At 42.4% G+C, this 24,809-nt stretch overlaps 1 protein-coding gene across 2 annotated transcripts in view; it reads right to left on the bottom strand.

Moving 5' to 3' along the window:
* roraa (RAR-related orphan receptor A, paralog a) overlaps positions 1 to 24,809 on the bottom strand; it is a 179,069-nt gene that overhangs the window by 55,601 nt on the left and 98,659 nt on the right. Inside the window, exon 2 of one of the 2 annotated variants that reach the window (XM_023280603.3) lies at positions 3,184 to 3,213. The exons of the other annotated variant lie outside the window; for it this stretch is intronic. Within the exon in view, the coding sequence (XP_023136371.1) occupies positions 3,184 to 3,213 (30 nt within the window). The remainder of the gene's footprint in view (positions 1 to 3,183; positions 3,214 to 24,809) is intronic. 2 annotated transcript variants of the gene reach the window in all.

Genomic DNA, 24,809 nt, shown 5'->3' with positions numbered 1-24,809 from the left:
CCTACACATGATGACGGAGGACTGGCAAAATACTGCAAGCATGTGTGAAACATAATGAAATCAAACACAATAACATGGCATGAATAGTGCATGAATAATAACGTTTGTGATGCTGGTGTTCTTCAGTTTACACTAAGACCACCAGAGAGGGGCAAATTCACACAGTTTTACTATGGCTTTATTGAATTTAATCATTCAATTTTTTGTATTTCTCATATTTGGATTCCTGTATGTTTTGTATATTCCTTAACAGAAGAGGCCAAACATGCAGTTTGATGTGGATATGCAGATCTTTGTCTTCTTGTTTATAATGGCCCGAACAGTCAGTAGACAATCAGTATATTGTACATTTACAGCTGCAAGAGAGAGTGAGAGGATTAGCTCGAGGTAATCAGGAGATCTGCACTGTTCGAGGAAGAGCATCCTGGCTACATGACCTGTGTGTGCATGCGTTAGCTAGTTCTCTACTATTCGAGCTGCGAGACCGAGTCCCAGACTGCTGATGGTAGATTAGAGGTGAGACGTCTAATCTCAGTGTAATCAGCTGCTGCATCTGAGCCTCTGCTCCACACCAACTTTCTCAACAGGTCCAAACAGAAATTCATCTTGCAGCAACGCAGCCCTGCTGAGGTAGGAGAAGGTGATGGTGTGTATCTGCTGTCCACCATCAAGGAAAAAAAAAAGCTACAATACAAATTTACATCCTCGCCTTTTAACTGTCACCTCCTCTCGACACGGGCAGTTTGAGAGATACACCAAGCTACCAAAACTCCATATAGCAGAGCATATGTAAAACTGTCAGAGCAATGCACAGGAAAACCACAGCTGACTTCTTGCTGAGAATCACAGACTTGTGGTGAAAACAAGTGCTAGCAAGGGGGCTGCCCCTTCAGGGGAAATGAAGAAAGAAGGGGAGACAGATAAAGAGAAGAGAGGGTGCAGCCTCAGACAATAAATCTACATAAGCCCTGAATGGGGGAAGAGGACATCACAGCCATTGGCACGATGATATAAGTATCTGTTTTCATCAAGAATACTTCACCTTCTGATGGCTTAATGATTAGTGAATTTGGGTAGATGGAAGACGGAAGCGGAGGAGAGGAGAGGAGAGGAGAGGAGAGGAGAGGAGAGGAGAGGAGAGGAGAGGAGAGGAGAGGAGAGGAGAGGAGAGGAGAGGAGAGGAGTCTGCCAGTGAACAGCTGCCCCTGTAATTTATATTGATGAGGGGACTGGCATGGCAGGGAGCTTCCAGCAGTTTGATCACTCAGGCAGAGTGGGGAGTTAGTCAGAGACACAGCCCATCCCTGTGGTCTGGGTTGGACTGGGAAGACCTGCTGCACACACACACACACACACACACACACACACACACACACACACACACACACACACACACACACACACACACACACACACACACACACACACACACACACACACACACACACACACACACACACACACACACACACACACACACAGAAACTAATATACCTGCACACACATACACATACAAGCAAGACTGCCAAGCTCACATTACAAGTGGCGGTGTGTAGCGGGGAAGCCAATGTTTTCACTTCCAGAACAGAAATAGATCCACAGCCTGGCTATAACCATGTAGGGCAGAGACATCTCCCTCATTATTACTCCAGCAGCCATATAATCACCAGGCTTCTCTGAAAAAGACCTTCCCTCCACATTCTCAATGACCATTAACTGGCCCTTGAACTTTTTCTTGTGCACACAGCTCTGACGAGGCTCTATCGCCGCTTCCTGTCTGTGAGGCACAGCAATCAACTACTTGTTAAGAGGCTTTACTTTGATTTCCTCACATGGACAAGATTTTAATATTTCTCACTGAAATGAGACAGCGTAGTCCAGTCTCTGCCCAGAGCTTTGAACCCAAGACTCCTAAATCATGCTCTTTGATTTGAGCCCCCTTCTAGTGTAGAGGTGCTTAGCGCCGCACTAATTAAGATAGTGGGGTGGTGGATGGTGGGTCAAAGCATTTCTGTTCTACCTTGAAGATATCCTGACACAAACACGAACATTCTCACACACACATCAAAAAAAAAAAAATACTATAGCCCCTCCAGACAAGCAAATAGCAGAACACACAATCACGCTGCTGTTTTGACGGGGCTGTTTGAGTAAGGTAGAGCTGTCGAACATTGAAGATCATATCCTTTGCCCTGCTGTCTGATGTAAGAAAGAGCCAGGGTGTTTTACAGGGAGAGATGCAGCCTCTCACAATCTGAAACACTCCGACCGCTCTTACAGAAAAGCCCTCTGGCCTTCCCTCTCCACAAGTTTCATCAGAGTGATCAGAGCGAAAGGATAGCCTTCAGGGCTAGTTTCTTCCATTCACACAGTGGGGTATGATCACACACATACGGATGTACACGCACACACAGACACACTGCAGAACACTACACAAAAGTGTTTTTACATGCCTTTTCGATTGCACTTCACATGTGTCAAAATACAGTACAAATCTCATGGAAATCATTGATTTCTACAGGTTGGACTGTTCATCAATTCTTAATGAACAGGCTGAAATTGAAAAGGCAGTGGCTGTGAGAAAAGGCAAAGCCTGTGTACTATTGTTGTAGCGCACAAAGAAAGCCTTGTATTTCACGTGTGAAACACATGTCACACACTGTATCTTTCAATTTTAGTGATAAGATCTGTTCTTGAAGAATACAGGCTTTGGTAGTTAATGCAGCCTCAGAGGTTACAAACCACCACACAACACCACATCCGTGTTGTTCAGCTGCAAGGCCTTGCAGAAAACAAAGAGGTGCTTCACCACACTGCCTGCTTCAAATGTGCATGATTATCAAACAGTCATAAGACTGCATAGCATTTTAATTTCCTCTCTGGGGTTATCATCATATTCTCTCCAGTCTGGAAATGGAAAAATATAGAACAGAGAAAGTGGAAGGCATAGATCTAATTGAAGGTATTGATTTATTACTGTACTAGTCAGGCAATGATGAAAAAGAGTCAACATAGATACAAACATAATGATGTTATCATTTCTACTGTATATGAGGGATGGGGAATTTGTTTTGGTTTTTTTCACATTAAGTATAAGATTTGCCCTGGAATTAAATGACATTGTTACTGTTTTAAAATGGTACTACAATAAAAACCAGATAAATAAAAAGTGTTAGTACTTACAAGTATGTGTCTTCTTTGTTACTGAGATACCTACAAAGAGAAAACAAATAAACATGAGAAAAATCTGAAAAACAAATGTAAAATGCACGCAAACCCTACTTTAGATGCGGCTCTGCTATAACTGGCAGATAGTGATGATGGCATTTAAGAAGGAAACCCTGCGTCCCACCACACTGTGACTGACCAAGGTCAATTAGATGGCAGGCCCCTGGTAATTATGTGTATGGGCTGGTGTCTCACTTACGGCTACGCTACGTCACCATCTGACAAGGTGGTTAAAAGTCTGTATTTTCTACAGGCAGTAAATAAAAAAAATGAACTAATACAAACAACATTTGGAATGCTAATGTGTGGCGTAGCCTCAATGATTGGGGCGTGAGCACATGACTAAACCTGTGGCCCCGAGGGAGATGGAGGCATTTTGACCTTAATGTTAGTTAATTAAATCTTTATTTCAAAGGCAGTCTCAGGAAGAGGAAGACAGTGTACAAAATGTATTTGAAAGCATAAGAGAAACACAGAATTTAATACAAATTAAAGTCAGAATATTAACTATTAAACAGTTAAAAATCTACGCTTGAAGGAGGATTTTTAAAGTAATTTTGATTACAGCATTTAAAACTGATTCATTTAAAGTTCGAATTGAACACATGGAACATCCAAAATTAAAAACTCCAATGTTGAGTGACCTGATCAGAGGTCAAAGACTGATTTTCAAAAATTGCCTTGTACTGTACATAATGTGTGACACAATCCACTTAATTTAAGAATAAAACAAAATAAAAGAGACAGAGAGAAACATGATTGATTTTATTGTATAGCTCCCTCTGGTTTACAAAGATCTGACAGAAGCCGTCACAGTAGTGGTGTCGTAGCTGATGGTAATCTGATAATCTACAGAACAGATACAACCACTGATGCTTGTACAATAGTGATTATAAAACAAGTGGCCAGTCTGACCAGTGTGAGTAAGACCTGGCTAGACTGGAAGTGGGTGCGTGCTGATATTGCTCATGCTGCCCAGCCTCACCCCTTTAGGTATCGGCTCATCAGATGAGACACACTGGTTTTTGCTGTGGCTCTGGCTGCTTCTCCTGCCTATAACATTGGTCTAATGCCCCGGGAGCTTGATGCGGACAAGTGCACAGCCAGCCGAGATCCCCAGCGGCCCGTTGGATGCTCATGCTTTGCAGGACGAGAGCACACTAATAGATCCCACTTGTCATGCGGAAGCAATGGCTAATTTTTCTACAGCTTGCATTTGAAACTCGGGGGACGGCAACTTGACATGATTCAATAACTCTCTGTGAAAAAGGCGTCTGGCCAGAGATAACAATGTTTCAGACACGTTTGAGGGGAAACGAGTCAAAGAGCAACGAGGGGGAAAACAAATAAGCCCTTCAGTCTCCTATAGACATACAGAGAGAAACGCATAGCTGATATCAACTCCACAGAGCAGAAAGAGGGAAAAGAGTCACCTAGGGGCCAGCAGTCTGTGATGGAGCTCTAGCATTGTTCCAGTGCTCAGGGCCAAACGCTTCTGTTCTGTCCAACTGTGACATTACACAAGGAGAAAATAAGCGGTAATCCAGTCGTAATTCTACACTTCAATCAAGTGACATGAAGCCAGCACGAGCTGACGGTCCATTAAAGACCAGCGGTGTCAAGGTGCTGCAACGCAAGGCGGAGGTAAAAGGCAGCATTAAGCAGTTAACTGGCTCTCTGTTTTGATGGGTGAGACAACTTCTTACACGATGTAAGGAACATAGCTGGTGCGCTGAATGGAAACTGCATTAAAAGGAAACAGAAAACAGGCAGCTTTTTTTCCAGGCTGTTGTCAGACCTCACATTGCAGACCAATAAAACAGACATCCTCCAACCACAGCTTTCAACATGAGATATCATTTAATCTGGCTGTACTTTATTTAATATAAAAAGTATAAAACATAAAGAGGGTTCAAAAAGTTAGAATTGAGTCAGAATTGGTAAATGTTCCTTGTGTCTATCATCTTCTGAAGTTTTAGTAAAAGTGCTGCTGTGTGACTGGAGATTTTACAGTTATAAACAACTTTTCACTTTAAGAAATGTCTATGACACAGAAAGTGAAAGATACACAAGCTTGTGTAAGGATGTGTATACAGTATATGTGATGCTTCTCCACAAAGTTAGCCACACAGACCATAATAATAACAAGAGAAGCACTCAGAGAGCACAGTACTCCGCCAAGGCTGCTCAGTCGCTGTATGATTTCAGCAGACAGTTGACGTAGCGTTCATTTGTTGTCACAGTTAGTGACGCCGTGCTGCTATCTTGCAATGAAACAGAAATCTTTAACAAATCCGTGGATCCAGACTATAAGCTGCATCACTGCCAAAATCTAATCAGGTGGTCCTTGTGTCATCTCGGACCTTCCCTGAAAATTTCATCCAAATCCGTCAGTCAATGTTGCTAACAGAAAGACAGACAGAAGGAAGGACAAACATACGCCGATCGTCCAATAATCTGCCACGTTCATTAGCAGAGTAATGATAATAATGTTCACAACCTGCTCTGCTGTCACTCATTCCTTTGAAGTCAAGAAGTAATGATTCATTTGATGTTCTGACCTGACTGGTTACATTTCTTTATCTCTTTATCTTTAACTGTACAAGACAGTTGCAGAAATGACTCATCATTGTTCTTTAATCACTAATAATTCTAATAAGTTGACTGAGGGCTGCCATGAACTCCATATGCTGGTAGAGTAATTCTAATACTAAGTAAATGTCTATTGCTCGACTGTAGCAATCATTTTAAATCACAGTGATTCATAAAGTCTATGTAAAGAGGCATGTTTATTGTAAAAGTACCGTGGGGAATTTTCAGCATAGACAAGCAGTTTAGTTTGAACTTTGGCAATTTCTCAGTGCAACATATTGTGTGTATGATCAGGACCAAAAACAGCAAGTGGAATGAATTTACTACTGTATAAATTGTACAGCAGTTGCCTTCTTCCTCTCTTTTTACCCATAATTGCTACCTTTTAGGGTGTTTTGTTGACTCCAGCTGACAATGTGCAACACTAACCTCTGCAGTCTGCACAAATGTGTAAAACACAGCCTCCATGAATTTGCTATGGCCTCATGTAAGTTGTATGGAGAAGCGCTTAACAAATCATTAAAGCCGTCACAATAATAGAATTTTAGTTGTCAATTGATTGTTATACAAATCATTGCGATTAACAATTTTATTGTATTTTTCCTGTTCATTTTATGGCTCTATTAGTTTTAGATTAGTGGTCTTAGCACCTTTGGCTGCAAATCCGATAAATCAGCTCCTCCAAGTTATTAGGCTCTCCTTTTTCATTTGGCTTAAAACCAAAATGTGCCCACAGCAGTGCTGTAGTGTTTGGCTTTGCAGCTAAATCAATGACATTAATGTCAATAGATGCTCATCAAAATGCAGTTAATCAAATATTAGTGAAGCACCTTCAGATAAGCACTTGGTGCCACGGAATCATTGAAGAAGAAGGGGGCGCAAATGGTGAAAACAATGTGGAAAGAATGACTGAAATATAATTTTAGAAATATGATATTTCTTTTAGTTTTATTCACCTGTTTGTATACTGGTGAATGAAACATTTCTAACAATTAAGCAAAATGATGACGCAACTGCAATCAGGCGACAGTGTAATAATTATGATGGGCCTACAAATCATTTCTCCATAGTCACAGTAGTTTGTTACTAAGTTAACAAACCCAAATACACGGGGAAAAATAAAAGCAAAGAAAAAACATATATGCAACATAAATACTAAACTCCAGGAACACAGCAGAGCTTGCATTGAACTGCATTGAATCTGTGTGTGTAATAAAGGCTCCACCGACTACTGTCTATCTCCAAATCCCAAACACCTCATGATAAGAAAACTATCCACTTTTCAAATCTGTTCTAAGGTGCAGAGAAGAAACCATTACTGAATTTTAGCAAAGGTTTATCCGCTCTGTTGCTATGCAGGTTAGAAGAAGCAGGAGGGGTGGTTAGTGGGCCCACTTCCTCCTCTATGTGTCATTCAGAGCCCTGTGATTGGAGGTGGCAAGGAGAAGGGGCCACAAAGCCAATGAATGAGTCAGGCGGTGAGAAAGAAGGAGTTAGCTCTGGGCACTGACATTGGCAATGCCTGCCAGCTCCTGTCTTCTCCACTGGATGGCAGGTTCAGAGGTCAGTCTGGAGGTGAAGCTCTCCTTGGCTGACAAACAGGCTGCTATAAACATGCTTACAGCCTGAGAATCGCCTTTTATAAGCATCTATGTGCCACGAAGGCATTAATAGGAATGAAAGTTAAAAGACGAGCCTGTTGTCTGTATAGAGTTGCAGCTGAATTCTAATTTCTACATTAACATTTGTCACAATGAAAGGAGGGGCAGTTGTCACTGCATGGCCTTTGATCAGTCATATTTTCACATGCATCGGTAAACAATTCAGCACATGCTCTCTTGAGACGCTGCCTATGCTATAGAGGAAGAGAGCTACTGTGCAGGCGACTGGAGGTTAATCTCCACCACATCTATCTGCAGGGGGGCACACATCCTGTAAACATGCCACTTAGACAGGAGGAGAGTGAGTCTGGGGTTTGGCAGCCACAGTGCTGCAGCCGGCTGTGGAGCATGGTGCCATCGCCGGCGTCTCAAAGTGACAGCACTGTAATGAAGTCTGAGGCACACGGCAGGCTGTACGTCATAATTTCAGGTTCCTTAAAGCCTGACAGGGAATGATTATCATGGATGGTTATTGTCACCCTGCCTCCCTGGTAGACGAGGCGTGCTCTGGGTTGTTGCACCGTGACATTCAAAGTTACAGTCTCCTTCATATAATGGAGCTGTCCTCTCAGCGAGCTAATGGGAGCGATCCATTTAACCTGTGCCAGAAACACACAGACGAGGAAGTTCCTAATGCGAGGCCTCTCCCGTGGGGACGTCACACTCCCCCCCTGGCTGCTCCCTTCCTGCTGCTTGATTCATTGACTGGCGCTCCTCACTTATCCTCATTCACTGTTCAGTCTGGGGAGACAGGGAGGCTCGCTTCCTGCTGCCTGCTCCACATGCCACTGCTGCACGCCCACCGCACACAAGGACACAGTCGGCGCAACAGACCCAATTGCGGGAAGAGCCAGCGAGGGTCCAATGAGGGACTGGCTAGACACCTACTGGAATTACGGGTCAATACCACAGGCCTTGGGAATGCTAACAGTACCCAGCCTCTGCGGTTAATTAGTTAATAAGGCCTCGCAGATAGAAAACATCAGACAATAATGGAAGGTTTGCTTATTGTCTTAATGATGGCAGCTGTATGGGACTGTTAATTTTCGGCTACTCCTGAGGTTGCTGGTTAATAATAGTGGCTTAGCCGTGGTCGTCTTAAGAATGATAGATGTGACCACATTCAGCAGTCCATCTTTTGACTTCTGCCGCCTGCCCGACTAACAAATTGCTGTTACATTCCTAAGAGAAAATAATTAGAAAAAATTAATGTGTTTCTCTTCTTAGGCATCACAAAGCTCCAAAAAGCAGTACCAATTGCTTTTCATTGATTTATGGTGCTGTGCATTTAAGGAATTCAATATAATGCAACTTTAAGTTTGATGGAGCCCCAAATATTCTGCATTTGACTTGTTTAGACAGTAATTCAGTAATTTGTACATTTATTAGTAGAAGAAAGAAAAATTCTCTGTCAAATATAATGCAGTAAGACAATATAAAGCACGTTAAAGTACAAAGCTAAGATACAAGGTTGCTCTTGCATTAATGCTCATCTCATCAAAAGTCACAAAATATGATGGATGAGCTGATTCAAGGACCACTGTGCTGTTCTTTGGCAGTCTTTGGAAGGCCAAGTTTCATACACAAAGTCATTTAAACAATCCTCCTTTTTGCTGTGACACACTTAGACTTATTAGCTATTATACAGCTACAAACTATACATGCAAAAATTTAATGATTAAAAAAGCACAATGATTCTAATCAGCTGCCCCCTAATATACTAAAACACTTAATCCATGGAGAGGCCAACTCTCTAGGGAGGCTCAAAGAAAAATGACTTCTCTGTCTCCAGGCGCTGTTATTTCTGGTCATTTCTAATTGGTTTTAACTAAAAGCAACCACTCTGAGACTCCACAGGTTACTCCAATGCATCGCTATGGAATTGTCTGCAAATAGAAGATATACATCCAAATTAGTTTTAGAGGACACCACAATTGTCTTTCAGAAGACGAAAGAAGAAAGGTCAGGAAAAAATAAAAGGATACATGCCTTGCTGAGAGAGGCAAGAAGGTGGAAGATCCCAGCGGAAGAGCGACATCATCAGGGTGACCCTGAGATCATAGAAACCCTGGCTGACTTGAGGCACCTCGATCCTTACAAATGTCTCCCAGGTTCATGTACAACATCTCCTTGAGTTCAGTTCTGCATTGCTGGGCCTGTAAGTCTCCAGGTGAGTCCTCAGTGCTGTTTGGTGGCTCGTGAATTATACATTGCAGCAGAGGAATTGACGTGGCCCAGGAGGGCCGAGAAACAGCAGGCATGGCTGGGAGGCAGACTGAAGACTCTGACGGAATTTTAATTGTACCACAGGGAACACTGCGATAAGTGCTATTGTTATCGGTAAGACACTGCTGCACAGGGTTCATTTAGTTGAGAGATTATAAAAATGACAGGATCTTATGACTCAGTTGTACAATGTCCAGGGCTTTACCACTGCACCAACCATACGGTTCATGTCTGTTCCAAGTGTTTCATATCACTGTTACAGTAATATTCATGACTATGCTTTCGCTGTGCATGCATGGTGAAGCAAAAGAGATGCAGGAAACATCTACAAACTGCACAAGGAATCGCTCAATAAGAAACCACTGAGGCATTCCATTCAGCGGTATTGTGGTGTGATTCAGTGCAGTACTGCAGGTGAAAAGCCAAAATGGTTGAGTTTCTGCTGCTCTGATGTTGTTCACTCTGATCCTGGCTCTCGCCTTACTTTACAGTAATTCTTGTGTGAGTGCGAGCTGGTCCCAGGGGGCCTGATGGATGCAGGAATGCCCTGGGCACTGGTCAAAGACAGGCCAGGAGCACAGGCAGGCCTCTGTGTACTCTCTGCACTGGCGGTTCCCAGCCCAGCGGTAATCTCCCAGTGATCCAGCCTCAACCACACATGAAACCCAATAGCCTTTCAGCCCGCACAATAAATAAAGACAAACCACATTCAGCAGACCACCCTGGCTTACTTTACTATTACTGAGCTACACTGAACAGCAAGGATAGACCACCACTGGCTGTGTTTACATATCTATATATAAAGGCTTTAACTACATAGATTTAAAATAGACATTTTGTCAGAAAGACAGTTATTTCAAATGGTGTAATTACATAAGAAAACATCACCTAGACTTTTCTGTTTTTTTTTATTTACACAGTGTATACAGAGAACTATATCATAATATTATAGTGTTGAGTTTCTCTGACTGCGTACTAGACAACAGTAATTTTCCCCAGAGACAACAATTGTGAATTTCTATTCACACTACAACAATATATTGCCTTAGTCCTACACAGGTTGACATCTAAAGGGGGAGAACAATTACCTACAGCTCCTGGGGCAAACACTCCAGTTATGCACTTTTTACAATAATGGGTTGTAAGAGTAATACAGTTGGCCAATAGAGATGTCCCCCCTTGGGTTAACCTATTCAATAGAGTTTAAATATTCATCAAACACGACATACTGCTGTTAAATAAAGACAATCTCAGATCTAGTTTGTTTGAAATTGCTTCTTTTCACTTGTTTTGTTTTTCTCTGTCTTTGGTTTCTATGCACGGTTGCAAAGGATGATTCACAGGCCACCTACTTCAGGAAACCACAGCGGTAGACTGTCTTCACCAAATGTATATGTCACTTTAACAGATGAAGCATTGCTTGAGATTTGTTTATTCAACTCCCTTGTTCAAGTTGGTATGTATTTCATATCATCTGAAGAACAGCAGTTGTAAGAGAGGGGATTAGAATAGGTGAGTTGATATGTGCTCTGACAGTTAGTGACAATGTGTTACCAGAGCTGCCCAGGACTGTCAATAGACGCTACACACAACATTGCTTGTAGAACCACCTTAGGGGAGAAACGAGTAGAGCTTTGATGACAAACTAATGTCAGCTAATATCAGCTCTGTAAAGGCTGACTCAGAAATATACAGGAAACCTTTCATTACCATCACTCATTCAGTCTCAATTCTCATCCAGTACAGTACACTTGTCTAATGAACAAGTGTCTATGGGGAAGGATCACACTATGTGAGTGTGTTGGAAGTCAAGGTCCCACAACAGTGGACTCGTGGCACTGCTGATAAGGACTTGGCTGTAATTGCTCAAAAGGGAGGGAACTGCAGCCCCATTAGGTCTGGTCTTAGCACTTGCCAATAAGCCAAACTGCCCCTCTGAAGCCTCTCATGTAATGAAAACTTCCTCTGAGATGAATTACATGTCTGTCAGTCCACTAATTAATATCGGGACTTGTCTTTTTTGCCTCTCTGCAGTAACGAACTGAGTCAGAGAGACGGGGTTTGAGGTATTTGAGGCACTGGAAGACATAAAGGAAGGAAAGGCAGAGGCAAACTAGCGAGCACGCCGCTACTGTGATTCACTGCAGTCATGGTCGGCACTTAGTGCAGCATCTATTTTTCATGTATTTCATAATTAAAACCTGCGAGTTCTGTAAGCCCTCCATGCTCCATGTAGATCAAAGGTAGTCCTATTAGCAGGGAGTTCATCAGTGCAGCCACTCCTCCATTTCCAGGCAGAAGTGCCATGCTTAAAGCACAAATACCCTGTAATTACACACATGTGTGATAACGGGACAGCCATGGAGCTGGACTATGATTAATAGAACACAGATCACAGTTTCCTCCTCCTTTTTCAAAGCTAACACAACAGAGGACTTTACACACGAGGATAACCCGTGCGTAGCAGATAAAGAGGTTGATGAAAGACTGAATACATATTTCACACATGGCCTCTTGTGGTGCAGGTGGAGTGTGCTTCAGTTTGTTGCTTTCTCCCTCCCTGCTGCATTCTCTATGTAAATGTAATCGGAGGATAACACGGGATAAAGCTCTGCAGATCAGAGACATGATGCCTCCCTTCTGCGGGGATAGAGGGATACAAATCTACCTCACATGGTGTAATGAACAGAGTGAGCTGTGTTGCGTTATTTATTTGCCCCATTGACTCCTGGGTTACTTGACGCCACGGGGCGCACCTGTCTGGATGCTCAGGCTGTGAGAGATACTTTCCATCAAGACCGTAACTAGACAGCTGATGAACACCTGAATTCGGTCTGTTCTTTATTTCAAAACAATTTAAAATAATAATTTAAAACAAAGCAATATCTGTTCGTGGGTCTTCTTCAGGGGTTGCAGTTGTTTAGTGCTTGTGATCATTTCAACCAAAGAGCGATTTTTATTCCCCCTGCTTAAAAAAATGTGAAACTGTCTGACAATTTCACATGAGAAAAGTACATATTAAATGAAAATCTGAGGAATCAAGCATCAGAAATTAACTGTAATACCATACTGTAAAACTACTCCATTCACAATAAACATTTTGCATTTGCAGGTTTACAAAAGTATGTGTTGGGTGTATTATAAAATTTAAATACGCAAGTAAAGTACCTCTGAATGGTACCTGCATGCAGAACTTGTGCAAAAATATCTAGTTAGCTACCACTAGTGATGCCTTGACCATACCAGCCCCACAACAGAATCTAGACTGAAGCTTATACACTGATTTCAAATGTATACACAATTTATATTCAGAAATCTGTCTACAGTATTTACTCACTGCTGCAAAGCCTCCTGCTGTCAATGGGTTTATTCTTATACCGTTGCATAACAATGTCAGAGAAGGAACTTGTGGTGAAGTCATATGAAAAGGAACTATAATTAGTTGTACTAGCATTTGCACACTCGTAGGCATAGCAGTTGAGTTGTTCATTCTTTCTTTCTTAATGAAATCATAACAACTCAACACTCTAGAGCCAAATTAACACAGTGGGGAGCGAACGAGCTGAACTTCTTGTAGGCTCATGGGGTCAGTTACAGTTCACGCTACAAACTCCCTACATAAACAAGTGGACACGGGGTGCAACACGCAAGGTGCAGTTAGTTTATTGAGTAAGAAGATGCAATCCAGCACTGATGCATTCAGATAATAACACTTGGCACAATACTGATTGTTGGAATAAATACCTTTTTTTTATGTACACTGCAATTGTCAATAATGGAACATGGCTGACCAGATGCATGGTCTAGTCAATATGCACAATAAACAGTTCCGACATCTTCAACATGTGCACAGAGAGCAAAGGAATCATAAAGTCAAGAGAGGTCTGAGGTGGAGGCTGGGGCCACATCTATACTGCAGCCGCAGCCATACATTCTCAGCAATATGAAAGCTTGCAGCCGTGGCCAGCAGTAATAATTAATAGCATACTCTATAAGCATTCCATTAGGTGCAAGCAGCTGTCATAAACATCTTAATTAATTTACAAAGCAAGCAACTAGGGAATTATGGCGACGTAAAAATCTGCTTCCCTCTGCCGCTCCATAGCACTGGAACAGATCGGGCTTTTAAATTTTTAAACATGCCTTTCATGTTCTCTAGAGCACTAAAAAGCCTTTGAACAGTCAGCTTGTTAGGAGATGCACCTAGCAGCCCAATACCTACGGGTCGCCTTGCTATTCTTTTCATACAGTGACAAGAGGTTTTGGGCTTCTCTTTTGCTGCTCCGGCTTGACTCAAGGAATCTCTCTCTCCCTCGTATTTTCTTTGTCACAGTGACATAACTACACAATGTTTTTCTGTCAAGCACCCCATCTGTCTATCTTTCTTAGTTTGCCTATTTTTCAAAATTTTTCTATGGACAAAGAGGAGAAGCATTTACAAAGAATCCACTGATGAGATGAAGAGCTTTTAAACATTTTCCTCAAGTTATCAGCTATTGATTTTATCTGAAATATGGCAAGTTAATGGCAGAGAAAATCTCACACAGTGTTCTTTAGATTAAAAAAAAAAAAAAAAAAAAAGACATCCTCCGGGGGATACTGGATGGTGCAGCTGAGGGACAGCGGAAAAACAACAAGGACGCCCCTCTTGCACTGCACTGTAATCTGGACACTATTGTGTCAAAGCAAAGGTCAGAGTGCTGTGGTAAAAACTCTCGTCTTTACCTGCTCTCGCTCACAGAGGGCAAGATTAGACTGGCCACTCCATTATAGGAAAAAGGCTTAAGAGCATTTCCACTTTCAGAGCTAGGATATCAGCAGCTTCTGACACTAAGCAGGGCTGACCCATCATTTTGGAGGGGGTTGAGTGGAGGGTATCAGCTGTCTTCCCAGCAATACAGTTGAGTCTGGGCTCAAATCATTTTTCCTGACCACTACAGTCTTTTCAAAAATAAATACACAGCACTGTGTGGCAACAGCAAGTGTGACTTTTTGTGGTAAGAAATGGGGCCAATACTCCCCATTGTCATTAATATACAGTATATTAACCATCTACTATACCACTATGAATCAATTTAACTATGCATAACATCTACAGTATGCCATTTACCAAGCAGACATGGAATTTTAATGTGCCCATTACTCCCTGATGATAGCCAGGCATCACATATCCCTTTTTACTCACCCCCATTCTAACCTGTCTCTTTCTCCCCATCTCTCTCCATTTCAGCCCATGCCATATTTGCTTAACCCAGCCAGTGTGACAGCACTCAATGCTAAAGCACTCCCAAGGCAGATGATCAAAGTCAGCAGTCAATTCACATTACAATGCATTGATTTGATGTTTCCTAACCTCCCAGGCCTTTCTCTAATGCTGCCAAGGACCTTCAGGATATTTCAGTGTACCTCCTTTCCCAGCTTTTCTCTGTCTCCCTCTCTCTCTCTCTTTCTGTGTGTTTGTGCAACTGAAAATATGGTTGACAGAGATGTTTCACTGGCCACGTTTGCATATGATTTGAGAATATTTCTTCCTTGTTTGAAAACTGCTGGTTTGAAAATAACAGACCCTCAGACTGGGTAATTCACACAAGACCAGCCACTTCAAAACCAGCCTCCTTTTACAATGTAATTATTGCCCTTCATTCACCCCCTGTTTCAAATATTGTTTTAGAGTAAATCACTCCCTTGTTCTCATATACCACACTTCGTTTGCTCCTCATCACTTATTCATTTGCAATTCTTTACTGAGTTGGCTTCTATGCTTTAGTGACTGCCATTTCCCTTTGAGGGGATGTTCAGAGCACTTCCATGTTTTATTCAATTATGAAAATCTAATATGGTGGAAAGGTGTGCACAGCGCTCACTCATAACCATGCATTATTTCACACATATTTATTCTGCCTCTCTGTTTAGGGGCGGCACAGACTAAACAGATGCATGCTCCTCAGTCTCCATCATTGACCCTATCTGCTATAGACAGAAAGAGTTCATATTCCTGTATAATATCTGAATCTATTGCATCTGTCTTCTATATGGAGGGAAGAGTTATTGTCTTTTTTGTTTTTTTGTTTATTTTTTGCACTTGAGGTTGTCAAAATACGTAAGCATCATTGCCACGGCACAGTGACACACTGACCTACAAGCACAAAGGAGAACTTTGTCTGCCTTGATAAACACACACACAAACACACAGAAAGAGCAAGAGATGGGAGTAGAGAGGGAGTGTGAAAGAGAGAAAGGATGAGAGAGAAATAAGAACTATTGATTTATGTACAAGAGGCATTCCTTAAACGGCATTAGTCATCATGGTTGTGTGCAGCAAGCTGGCTCTTTAATTATTCGTCAGAAGCCAGACAAACTCAGTGCCGCGTGAAGAGCGCCTATTGATTTCTGCCTGGCAGATGGGACACACTTACTTATAGCAATTCACAGACCGTGTGGATGATCAGAAAGACAGAGATGGTACTTAGCTCCCATTCAATCTACAGAGCAACAACAGAGCAACAGCTATAACTAGCCATTAGGCAGTGGGGCAGACTCAAGCGTACATCAGGCTACAGAGGTAAGAGAATCTGGCAACTGTATCCGACAGGTGAGTGTCACCTGTTGTGCCGTATCACAGTGAGAGAGCAAGAGGACAAGAGTCTCAAGTTATCCTGCTAAATTTAAAGACTAGGTTAAAAAAGGAAGATCCTGACAGGTGTGTGTTTCAATTTATGCACAGTTTGCAACTAAGGATTGTTTATTTAACGGACTGATAAAAGTAAATGCCCAACACCTTTTAATCTCTTATATGGCCCCATCCAAAAGATACTTAACAATAATGTGAAAAAAAACAATAGCAAATCCTCACATTTAAGAAGCTGCTGCTCTAGCTTGATAAGTAATACATTGATTACCTAAAGTGCTGTTGATTAATTGTCTGTCATTTATTAATTGTTCAATGAACAACTACAGTAATTGTTTAATCATTGTTCAGAGCCTGAGTTTCTGTTTGGCTAAGATTCTGCATGTACACGTGGGTGGGTGTGTGTGTGTGTGTGTGTGTGTGTGTGTGTGTGTGTGTGTGTGTGTGTGTGTGTGTGTGTGTGTGTGTGTGTGTGTGGTTAAAAGAGAGACAACAAAAGAGAAAGAAAGATGGAGTATGTGTTGTCTGCAGTAAGTTCTTTGCCCACAAGATGTGCTTTCAAGAACAAGAAGGATATTTAGAGGACATAATCAGAAGGAAACATAAGAACAGATATCTAACACCATGAGCTAGACTGCTTGATGCACTAATTCTGCTGTATTATATTAAAATATTCAAATCAAATATCAAATAATCCAGAACAAATACAAAATACACATAGCAAAGCTTTAGAATAAAAAGTCCATCTGTCTTTCTAGTGTGCCTTTTTTGGAGCCGACTGTTCATCTTCTGTGAGGTCTGTGTTTTAAAGTGCTACTCTATTGTTATTTTATGAGAAGGGCTGAGCACAGAGCCAGAGCCTGAGCTGTGGAGGAAGAATTCCCCTGCATGGCTACACAATACACAGACAGCACATTTAGAGATGTCAGCCTCCTAACTAGAGAACAGTCAGTGAGGTGAACCTTCTAACCCCAAGTATTCACCATGTCTAGCCAAGCTGCTCTGGAAACCCCAGTTAAAAATGCATTGGGTGTAGCTGATGCAGCGGACAGACCATGCTACTGGGCATGCCGGGGAAAGGGCTAGCAGGCTCACATGTGCTGTTCACAACCCTGGTTAGTGAAATGCCACTATACTGTATGCCTCATCACCGCTGCTTTGCCTGCACTTACATAATTTACACAAGCACAGGGAGGGGAGGACAGAAGGGAGGGGAGGCGTGGTGGTGGCTGAGCTACAGGGAGCTCACGTCCAATTGCGTTTGGCCATGTGGAGAGACAAATACGGCGGTGTGAGGGGAGCTCATGCCACAGCGGGATTTGATGACTACATGCTGAGACATCCCTCCGACATGCTGATAGACAGTATAAGACCCCACCCCTCCTTTGCATTTACAAAGCCAAGTGGAATATACAGTAGACGTAACAGGAACAAGGCAGAGAGTCTGAGCACATTAGAGGTGCACTGATCCAAGACCATGGCATGGTTATTTATTAATCAGCTGAGCTTAGCTAACTGCCTGCTTAGATGAACAGCACGAGCTTGTGGTACACTGCAGTAAGAGCAAAACCGTTGGCGTAATGCAATTTAAAATACACGATGCATTGCCATGAGACCAAGCTATTTGCTAATGCAATTTTGCATTTTCTTGTGGTTTCATTCTCATGTTGAATGTATCACTTTTCCATTAACGCTAGCAGAGAGTGTGAAAATAATACGATATTACACAGTGAACAAACACATCTAAAGCTCAGCACTGTAAATCCATTTGTGCTTATTTGGCTGCAAAACAAAACATTACTATGTGATCCAAAGTAAATACTGTCAGAGTGTACAGCAAACAAAGAATGTTTGCCCATTTGCACATTATTCATCTCCTAGGGTGAAGTCAGTGATGAGTAACAGCATGGCGATGTTGTCAGTAAATACACTCTAACATACACAAAATCACCCCTTTCATGTTGTACTTTTGGAGTTCACTGGCACCACAACACTGTGCGCTGACAATGTTTTTTGCCAATTTCAACACCTCACAGTTGGGGTGTCAGCACACTGAAATGGTGTTGAGAAACATAGCCTTTTAACTGAGAAGAAACATCTCTTGGAGAAAAAAGAGAAAAGAAAAACAGAATGGGATGCAATTCTCCAGAGTGTATCCCCCTCATGTCTCTTCCACTGTTTTTTTGGCAGGCCGGGTAATACACAGGAAAGCACTGGCACACAACACTCTCTACCTGAACACAAAGGGAAACATCTCAGCCTGGAGTTTGGGCTTCAGAGACTAATAGGAGACTTGCACATCACCACAGGGAAAATGAGTGGAAGGATCTCCATTGGCATATACTGTCGATGCAAGCTTTACAGACTGAAGTGGTTTTGCTAAGTTCTTCATTACTTCAGGAGCCTTTTACACAGGTGCCATGGAGGTGCCACGAGGCTTCTGAAAACATTTGGGGAACACGCATTGAACTGGAGAGGCAGACTGTGGTCATTACAAGACACTTCCTTTCATCATTTCCCAGACTACCTTACACATTCTCTCTTTTTTGCAGACTTCTGCAGCACTGTGCTGCGAGAGCCAAAGCCTCTTGGACAGTTCATTTAGGATAATGCAGTGATGAGAAACGGGGAGTTGGGGGCGGGGGAGTGTGTGTGTGTGTGTGTGTGTGTGTGTGTGTGTGTGTGTATGTGTGTGCGCGCGTGTGCGCGCGCCAAATCACACCTGATAAATGTATCTTTTCAAAACGTCTCCTCTGCATTTCAAGCAAGATGCAAAACACGTCGGCGGAGACAAGAATGATTATTTTCATAACCTGCTGAAACATAAAAAGGCAATCTAAAGTGTAGACATATAATTATTTTATGAATTCAAATGAACAACACAAAAAGGATATTTCAAAGAAATTTCCACATAAAAAAGATGGAACAGAAATTATCTTGGGGCTTTTTTCCCTTTCTTCAGACTTCAGAAAAGAGAAATTTATTTCTGCCTTCATCTCTAAATTGGATGCAATTTATTGCCTCTCCAAAGCTCATTTTTCACTGGCTTGCAGGATCCATGGGCCATGGCAGGCAATGCGTATCTGCCCGCCTCCCCTGGCCTCGGGTGCTAATATGTGGAAACTGGCCTGGGGATATGGAGCCCAACCAATGGAAGAGGAGGCAGAGGGACAGAAGAGAGAATCAATCCCTAATCGCTGAGGAGGAGGCAGTAGGAGGGGTGAAGAGGAAGTGGGAAAAAAAAATCAGAGAGAAAAGACAGAAAGCAGTGTGTTTACCAGCAGACATTTGGGTGCTGTCAGCTGACTGCAAGAGCTCTGGGATATCAGAGAAAGAAAACTGAGTTATATAACCAGGCTGTTAAAGCAGAGAGAGAGAGAGAGAGAGAGAGAGAGAGAGAGAGAGAGAGAGAGAGAGAGAGAGAGAGAGAGAGAGAGAGAGAGACAGAGAGAACAAGACAGGGACCAGAAAAAATATATTTCCATTTAAAGTGACAGGGACAACATGATCAAAGTAAAAACAAACATGGTACATGGTTCTGCCTGCACAGACACCAGACAGAGGCAGGTGAGTGTCCGATGAGCAGAGATCTCTGGCGTGTAGTTAAAAATGTAAGCGCCACACAGATGTGAACACAGGTCAGAGGTTATTACATCCATCATGCATATATTATCTTGGCACAGGGTCTCATGTAAGCAATGGCTGCGTGCCCCTAGAGCCACTTTGCTGCCTGGTTACCTCTGCACCGTAATGTTTTTTGGGCTTCATCCAGCTCTACCGAAAGGAATCTCAGAAAGTCCAAGTCACACCACAAGCCAATACCCACTAAGGCCACTAATAGCCTCTAAAAGTCCACTCAACCCCACAGGGCCCACCAATCAACCACCGTTAGCTTTGCACTTGAGCTGGACTCTGTGCTTATTCATGGGGCTTACTATAGCATAATTAATAAATTAACAGTTGCATTTGCGTAGGATGCAAAATACACGCTTAATTTGAGGAATGTGTTCGGGTCGACGCCACACATGCCGTGCAGCCACACACCGACATTAAGTACAGTTAGCTCAAGGTGCATTCTGTCCTGTGACCTTGCTGTTACACTTCTGCAGAGCAATGAATAACTATCACATTTCTTTGGCTGACAGCTGACACCAAGAGGCCCAGGTGATATATGAGACATGACAAGTGATTCTAATTAAATGTAGAGCTTGTGGATGTAAAGTGGCAGGAAGGGAACAAATCCTGTCCAGGCAGCAAGCGGCAAAGCGGCATGCCTTGCTCCAAACGAGATGAGCCGGGCTGTCAGGGCTGCCTCAGCTGTCCTGTAAACCTGGGCCCAGCTCCCCAGGGGGACTGACAGGTTTCAGCTGGAGGGGAGAAGGCACACCGCAAGCCTCCTGCCCTTCCACAACAACAAACACATGACGCACAAACAGGCAGTCCTGATGCAAAGCAAACGCCACATGGACCATGTGCATTTGTCACACAGCTATGTACTAACAAGGCACAAAGCATGGCTGTCCGTACGCCGAGCTCAGATGAAGTCTACATGAATGCATCAGCTCCGGTGTGATTCGGTAACTAAATAGAAAAACAGGCTACAATCACAAAGAATCAATAGATACAGGAAGCAAGACACCTCTGTTGATGCTGCATCCCACTTGTATTTCCACCATGACTGCATTCATCCAGCTCAGGTTGAGAACAAAGGAGTAGACATGGTGAGAGGTTTTTTTTTCCTTCCACAGACAGCAGAGGACCCGATGGTACTCAAAGCAAACATGAGTGTCAGTAAGTGACACAGGACTGCACTTTACAGAGGACACTCACAGGGTCTTCAGCTTCCCAATCAGACCCCCAGAGACAAGCCTCACCAAATCAGTTAACCTTTGACCCGTCTGGAACAACTAGGGTCCCCAGAGTTACGGTCAGCCAGCTAAAAGACAAATGTACATTGCGCTCTTCGCAACAGACAGAAGCAGTCATGTTGGTTGGCATCTGTCCCCTGCAGAAAATGAAGGAGCAACAATCTATCATAAGCCCATCAAATGCTGTCTGGAAAATAATTCTTTGATAATACGAAGTCAGGGCTAACTGCTTTCCGTTGTCTCCACCAAAGTAGGGCCTGACTTGAAAAATATGGCTTATGACCTATTGATTTTCCCACTGCACCTCTTGGGAAATTGCTGTATGAGGCCTGGTCACTATATGTCGGAATCCAGTGAGTTTGGAATTCACGATGTATCATTTGAGTGAACTAAAATAATAAGAAAAAAAGACAAGCTTGAATGAAACATGTAGCTTTGAAGTTTTCTGAGAGGTTATTTAGCTCTATTAGCATCAATCCTGCTAAATCATGATTTACTCTCAGGACAGTAGGGTTACAGATTTCATAACAGACATTCCATTCTATTAGAAATTTGACTCATCTGCTTCATAACTCTATGCAAACAAATTGGTTATTTGTACAGACAAAACAAACAAGATAAAATGAGTGACTTAGTGAGCTTTAAGGCTGATTATTATTTTTTTTTATTAACTGCAGGACAGATCCAGGCAAGTTGCTTCCCCTTTTCACAGTGATTATGCCAAACCAAGCTGATCTGCTACTGGCTGTGGCTTCATATTTCAAGCACACTTATGAGAGCAATCTTCCCATTTCTACAAACGTCAAAATATTTCCTCAATAACACATATAAAAAAAAAAATTAGGTTGTTAAATTAAGCGTCCGTGTAGCCCCCAGACCAGTGTTCACATGAATGTTTTGACTTACAGCGTCATCCACGAGACACTTAGACACACATTAAGCTGTTTGACAAATCCAAATAATACAGTTCATGTTGCGTCTTCACATTGCTGCCACTTTTGTTTGGGAAGCACAGATAAGGATGACACTTAACACATTATCGCCTGCCTTCAAACCTCATCTGTCATGTAAGAAATATGCAGACTTATGAAGAGGCAGGTGGTGCATAGAAGCCCTTTTTCATGTTTGTAAAAGTGACAGTTGCTGACATCGTATTTAATTTTGTGGCACACTTCTTGATTTTGATATAGCTAGCTTTGATGTTTACCACACCTGAGTATGTCAATTCTTGACCTGCATCCGCCTCTTCCAAACAGACGCATGCACAGATCGTTGTACTGGACTTTGGGCTCACACACATTCAGCTACATTAAGGAGTAGTGGCTTTGAATGCACCCTAAATGAACTGCAGCTCTTTTTAAAGCACTGCTCAGGATTAAGTAACTGTATGCTAATAAGGTGGCAATGTATTTGCCTGAGGACAAATCTAGATTAAATGTAAACACATACAATTTGTTTCTACAGAATTACATCCCATTTTGTTACTGTGCAGTCAAGTCGGTTGCCCCTTTCAATTAAGACATCTATCTTTTTCACTGCTGGGCCCCAGTCCACTTGCTTTCTTTGGCCCTCAGCAAACAGACGCCTCAGTTTGCCCCGCCCCCTGTCCAGCCCACAATCCCTCTATTTTGGGTGTCGTACAAAGCTGCTGATGTGATTAGGGAGGATGATGATTACAGTTACATAACAGAATCAAATTAATTTGTGGCCTGAACACAGCAGCGACAGCAGGAAATCACTCAAGTTCTCAAATCTCCCTTTTTCTTGGTTGCTCCTGCGCTCCCTATCTCCATTCAACACCCACCGCCCTCCCCCTTTCCTGCACCCGGTGCCCCCTCCCCGAACATGCAGACACACCCCTCTCTCCTCCCTGCCCCTCCCTCTAGTCAATTAAAGTCACATCGAGGGATTAAAAGGAAGTAGGTCAGTGGAGCATTGCTGGGGGAAAAAAAAATGCAACAAACCACGTCAGAAGTCACTACGTCGACCTTGTGAAACGCAGACCAAACTAGCGGCGGCTTGTGATCTCATCCCGCCTCGGCCAATGCTGTGGCTCCCTGCAGAAACCAGGTTCAAATCACAGACCAAGCTTTGCCCTCACCTTGATTTCTCTGCGGCTCACAGGAAACCCACCTGGAGGGCAGCCTAGGGAGATGGGCTTTGGTGGCGGACACTTGATACCCTCTACAGAATGCTTTGTCTCCAGCCCCCAGAACAGATCCTCTTCAAATGCAGGATTATAGCAGTGCTACGGGCAATGAGAGCCCCATAGCTCCACTGCAAGAAGACAATGCCAGCAGCCGCTATGCTGGGCTGGAACAGTACACATGCTCTGTCTTTCATACAGAGACATATAAATGCAGGTCTATAGAACACACATTCTGATTCACTTTGACTCATTCATACTGTACAAATATCCATTTATAGATCAATCCTGCTGTTTAGTTCCAAATATATTTCTGTAAAAATGAAGGGCTATAATAAATTATAATCTCACTGTAAATAGCAAATAAAGATTGAGGACCATAACACTGTATTTTCAGCCCTGCTCCTGGCAGCTGTTGGTTGTCATTTATTTCCATACAGTGCAAAAATCAATGGTCAGACTCCTGCTTGAGTTGATGTAATCCATCACAGTAAATATTAAAAATGAATTTATGATTGTCATTGTTACTCAACAGCTGCTGGAAAATAGAGTTCATGCAGACTAATGTGAAAAATATTCACCATTCACACAGGTTATACTTTTTAATCCATAAGGAGATAATGAAGAGCAATGTCTGACTGGAAATAATTCATACAGTAAAACACAGCATCTAATTATTCATGTTTGATATAAAATCTGGATTTCAGATTAGTAGTAAATAGAATAAAATATATAAAGCATCTGATGTGGTCTTTATTCCTTATGGTGTCACTTTTCTTACCATGTCTACAAATGTTTCTTTCCTTCTTCCTTTCACTCTTTTAAAATAAGCCTGGCTGGTGGTTACAGGTAGATTAAACAGACATTAACATTGATTGATTTTATTTCACTCTCTATTTTCAGTCAACGATCGTTCACCAGGGTTGGTACACTGACCAGATAAAATTAAGCCTGCAAAACTGTTTCCGTCTGGGCTCCAGAAACTCAGCAGGGGTTGACCACGGAAAGGCCTCACGTGGTCCGAGCCGTGACATAAAGGTGCTGCTGTCAACATATTGCACTGTTTATGTCCAACTTAATCAGCCTCATGCTCCACACACACTAGAGAGGAGTGAATAACAATGGCAAACAAAACAACAAGCTTGTCATCACTGCACATTAACAAGTGGAAATAATCTTAGGTAGCTCGGCGCTCACCAGCTGTGAATGTCTTTACAAATAATGTAAAAGGGGCTTTTCTATGACAGTCACGGAGACGAGATGACACATCTAATTGTTTAGCAACACTATGTATTGAGATGACAAAAGGGTTTGAAGTAAAGGGATGTTGCAAGTAATTTGTTTACTTTCTTGATAACAGCCTACATACTACAGATAGGATTAGTAGGCTGGACGTTGAGCACAGCCGAAAAAAATGACTTTATAATGCTTTTGCACAGTTCAGTCTTCAGAATATACAC

This window comes from Amphiprion ocellaris, chromosome 3, assembly GCF_022539595.1.
Source record: "Amphiprion ocellaris isolate individual 3 ecotype Okinawa chromosome 3, ASM2253959v1, whole genome shotgun sequence".
NCBI classification, from domain to species: Eukaryota; Metazoa; Chordata; class Actinopteri; family Pomacentridae; genus Amphiprion; species Amphiprion ocellaris.
This window is presented reverse-complemented; position numbering and strand designations above follow the sequence as displayed.